This window comes from Lepidothrix coronata, unplaced genomic scaffold (genome assembly GCF_001604755.1).
Source record: "Lepidothrix coronata isolate B3197 unplaced genomic scaffold, Lepidothrix_coronata-1.0 Scaffold305, whole genome shotgun sequence".
Lineage (NCBI taxonomy): Eukaryota > Metazoa > Chordata > Aves > Passeriformes > Pipridae > Lepidothrix > Lepidothrix coronata.
This window is the reverse complement of record NW_016690485.1, coordinates 916,879-920,300: the sequence shown is the minus strand read 5'-3', so window position 1 is coordinate 920,300 and position 3,422 is coordinate 916,879. Positions and strand designations below refer to the sequence as shown.

At 66.4% G+C, this 3,422-nt stretch overlaps 2 protein-coding genes and 1 long non-coding RNA gene across 3 annotated transcripts in view; 2 read left to right on the top strand and 1 right to left on the bottom strand.

Annotated features, from left to right (window-relative positions):
- Nucleotides 1–1,682, top strand: part of LOC108508616 — a 3,644-nt gene extending 1,962 nt beyond the window's left edge. Inside the window, exon 3 of the long non-coding RNA XR_001878439.1 lies at nucleotides 86–1,682. This is a non-coding gene — a long non-coding RNA (uncharacterized LOC108508616). The remainder of the gene's footprint in view (nucleotides 1–85) is intronic.
- The window catches only part of AP1B1 (adaptor related protein complex 1 beta 1 subunit), a 38,153-nt gene that overhangs the window by 6,806 nt on the left and 27,925 nt on the right, over nucleotides 1–3,422 (bottom strand). The window lies entirely within an intron of this gene.
- GAS2L1 (growth arrest specific 2 like 1) overlaps nucleotides 1–3,422 on the top strand; it is an 11,699-nt gene that overhangs the window by 5,870 nt on the left and 2,407 nt on the right. Inside the window, exons 3-4 of the mRNA XM_017837450.1 lie at nucleotides 2,612–2,719; nucleotides 2,908–3,059. Of these exons, the coding sequence (XP_017692939.1) occupies nucleotides 2,612–2,719; nucleotides 2,908–3,059 (260 nt within the window). The remainder of the gene's footprint in view (nucleotides 1–2,611; nucleotides 2,720–2,907; nucleotides 3,060–3,422) is intronic.

Below are 3,422 nucleotides of genomic sequence, written 5' to 3'. Positions count from 1 at the left end.
CGGGCACCGCCGGGGCCCCTCTGCCCACCCAACGGGCGCTCTGTGCTCCGTGGGAGCTCCCGTCTGTCTCTGTGGTCCGTGGGAGGTCCCACCCTTCTCTGTGGCCCTCAGGAGGTCCTCTCTGTGGTCCATGGGATGTCCCATCCATCCCTGTGGTCCATGAGAGGTCCCACATGTCTCTGTGGCCCCCAGGAGTTCCTCTCGTGTCTCTGTGTTCCATGGGAGGTCCTGTCTGCCCACCCAGTGGGTGCTCTGTGGTCTCTGGGAGGTCTTCTCTGCCCACCCAACGGGGTGCTCTGTGGTCCATGGGAAGTCCCCCCCATGTCTATGGCCCCCAGAAGGTCCTCTGTCTGTCTCTGTGGTCCATGAGAGGTCCTCTCTGTCCACCCAGCAGGGTTCTCTGTGGTCCATGGGAGGTCTCCTCTGTCTCTGTGATCCATGAGATAGATGATCCATGTCTCTATGACCCCCAGGAGGTCCTCTCTGTCCACCCAACAGGGTTCTCTATGGCCCATGGGAGGTCCCACCCATCTCTATGGTCTCCGGGAGGTCCCTCCCATCTCTATGCTCTGTGGGAGGTCCTTCCTGTCCACCCAACAGGGTGCTCTGTGGTCCACAGGGTGTCCTCCACCCACCCATCCCCGCTCTCCGTGGCCATGGAAGCCCCTCTCCACCCCCCCAGGCTCCCATGGAGCCCCCTGACTCCAGGAGGGGTTATTTTGGTGACCGTTGCCAAAATCCCAGTGGGGACACTGGTGCCACCTGTGGCTCTGCCACCTCCTCCTCCCACGGCGGGGGGACCCAGAACCTGCTCCTCCTCCTCCTCCACCCCTGCCTTGGGGCCGGTGTCCCCGGGGATGGAAATGGGGACACGGGGGGACAATTTGGGGTGTCACAAAGGGGGGTGCAGGGACCACCCCCCCCCAGGGGCCGGGAGCTCAGGAGGGATTAAAGCTGGGCTGGGTGCAGGATCCGGGACAGCAGATTAATCCGGGGCTGGGGGGGACACAGGGGGGCTCTGCCCTGCCCTGACTCCCTAAGCCCAAAGCCGTTTTTTAATTGAAACCCCGATTCCTCATTAAGTCCCTCATTAAAGAGCATCCTGCACCCCCTCCCTCCTCCCAGTGCCGCTGCCGAGGGGGGGCTCCCCCCTCGCTGTTTTCCCTCCCTCGCTGTTCCCCCCCACTCTCGCTGTTGCCCCCCCAAGCCCCCCTGGCCGGGCGGTGCCAACCCCGGCTGCATTTTTCCGGGCTGCGTAATTCCTCACCATCGGCTTTTATGGGCAGTGCTGGAGCCGGGGAGGAGCCTCAGGGAGCAGGATCCGGCCCCACCAGTGCCCAGGTGCCCCCCCCGAGGTGGCAGCAGGGTCAGGACCCCCCCTCACTGCCCCCCACCCCCCGCTCCGTGTCCCCAGTTCGGGGCCGTCCTTGTCCCCCGGGTGGGAACCGGAGCTCGCATCCTGGGAGTGCCCCCCGGGAGTGCCCCCCGTGATGGGCACAACGGCAAGAAACGCCTCCCACCCCCCCAAAAAAAACCCTAAAAATCGGAGGAGTGATTAAAACACCCCCAAATTCGGGGGTGGGGCACCGCTGCGACCCCCGGGCCGGGCCGGGGCAGGACGTGGCCATGTCCCCGCGTCCCCCCGTGGCTCTCCCGGCCTAATCCCTGACGTCAGCCCGGCAGATCGGGCCGGCAGCTGGCACCGGGCACTGCCCGGCCATGGGGGTGCCCTGCCCGGCCCCCCGCACCCCTGCCAGGCGTTCAGCTTTAGGGGCAGGCAAAAAAAACACCCCCGGGATTTACCCCATTTCTGCTGGTGGGTGTGGGTCCCGCGCCGCGGTTTGGGGATTAGTGGGGTCGGGGAGGGGGGTTGTCCCCACGTGAAGGGAGTTGTGCCCGTTCTCAGCCGGCCATGGGAAGCCCCCCACGGGTGCTGTGGGTGCCCCCCAACACTTGGAGCTGCTCCCACCCCCCCTCCTCCCAGAGCCCAGCCAGGTGCTTCCCAGGGGTGGGAGCAGGGAGCTGCCATCCCGGGGGGGCACAGCCGGCCCCCCGTGGGGTCCACGGAGCCCCTCTGCGTGCCGGGCCGGGGGGCCGGCCCTATAATGGGACCGCCCTATAGCGGGGAGGGGTTCGCCCCGATCCGGGGGGCCGGCCCTATTGCTGGGGGTGTCCACCATGGTCTGGGGGGCCGGCCCTATAGAGGGACCGCCCTATAGCTGGGGGGGGTCCACCACGGTCTGGGGGGCCGGCCCTATAGTGGGACCGCCCTATAACTGGGGGGAGTCCATTCCGATCGGGGGGGGCGGTCCTGTAGTGGGACCGCCCTATAGATGGGGGGCTGAGTGGTCCACCCCTATCCGGGGGGCCGGCCCTATAGTGGGACCGCCCTATAGCTGGGGGGTCCACCACGGTCTGGGGGGCCGGCCCTATAGTGGAACCACCCTATAGCTGGGGGGGGGAGGTCCACCGTGGTCTGGGGGGCCGGCCCTATAGTGGGACCGCCCTATAGCGGGGGGGTCCACCACGGTCTGGGGGGCCGGCCCTATAGTGCGACCACCCTATAGCGGAGGGTCCGCGCCGCACCGACCCCTCCCCTCCGTGCCCGCAGGTGCGGGAGATCCTGGGCTGCTGCTCCTGCCCCTCGCAATTCCCCATGGTCAAGGTGTCCGAGGGGAAGTACAAAGTGGGAGACTCCAACACGCTCATCTTCGTCCGAGTAAGAGCCCCCGCGTCCCCCACCCCATTGTCCCCCCGAACGCCGGGACACCCCCCGCTCCTCCTCCCATCCCGAGGGACCCCGAGCTGGATTTCCTGCCCACCTCGAAGTCCTGGGGGGCTGGTGGTGGCTCTGCGGGCCCCCCCGAGGAGGGGGGACGGGCAGGGTGACAGTGGGGCCGCCCCCAGGTGCTGAGGAGCCACGTCATGGTGCGCGTTGGTGGCGGCTGGGACACACTGGAACATTACCTGGACAAGCACGACCCGTGTCGCTGTGCTGCCCTCTGTGAGTGCCCCCGGGACCCCCCACACCCCCACCCTGTGCCCCCCGCCTTGGCACGGTCTGCCAGTCCTTGTTCTCCTTGGGACCCCATTCCCTGGTTCTCTTCCGGGTCTGTTCCCTGGCTTTCCATGGGGGTTTGTTCCCTACTCCTCCATGGGGTTCTGTTCCATGGGTCTCCATTCCCTGATTCTCCGTGGGGCCCTGTTCCCTAGTTCTCCATGGGGCTCCATTCCTTGGCTCTCTTTGTGGCCCCATTCCTTGGCTCTCTCTATTCCCTACTTCTCTGTAGGACTCTGTTCCATGGGCCCTCATTCCCTGTCTCTCTTTGGGGCTCCATTCCCTGGTTCTCCATGGGGCCCCATTCCCTATCTCTCTTCCTGGGGCTCTCTTCCATGGGGCTCCATTCCCTTGTTCCCTGATG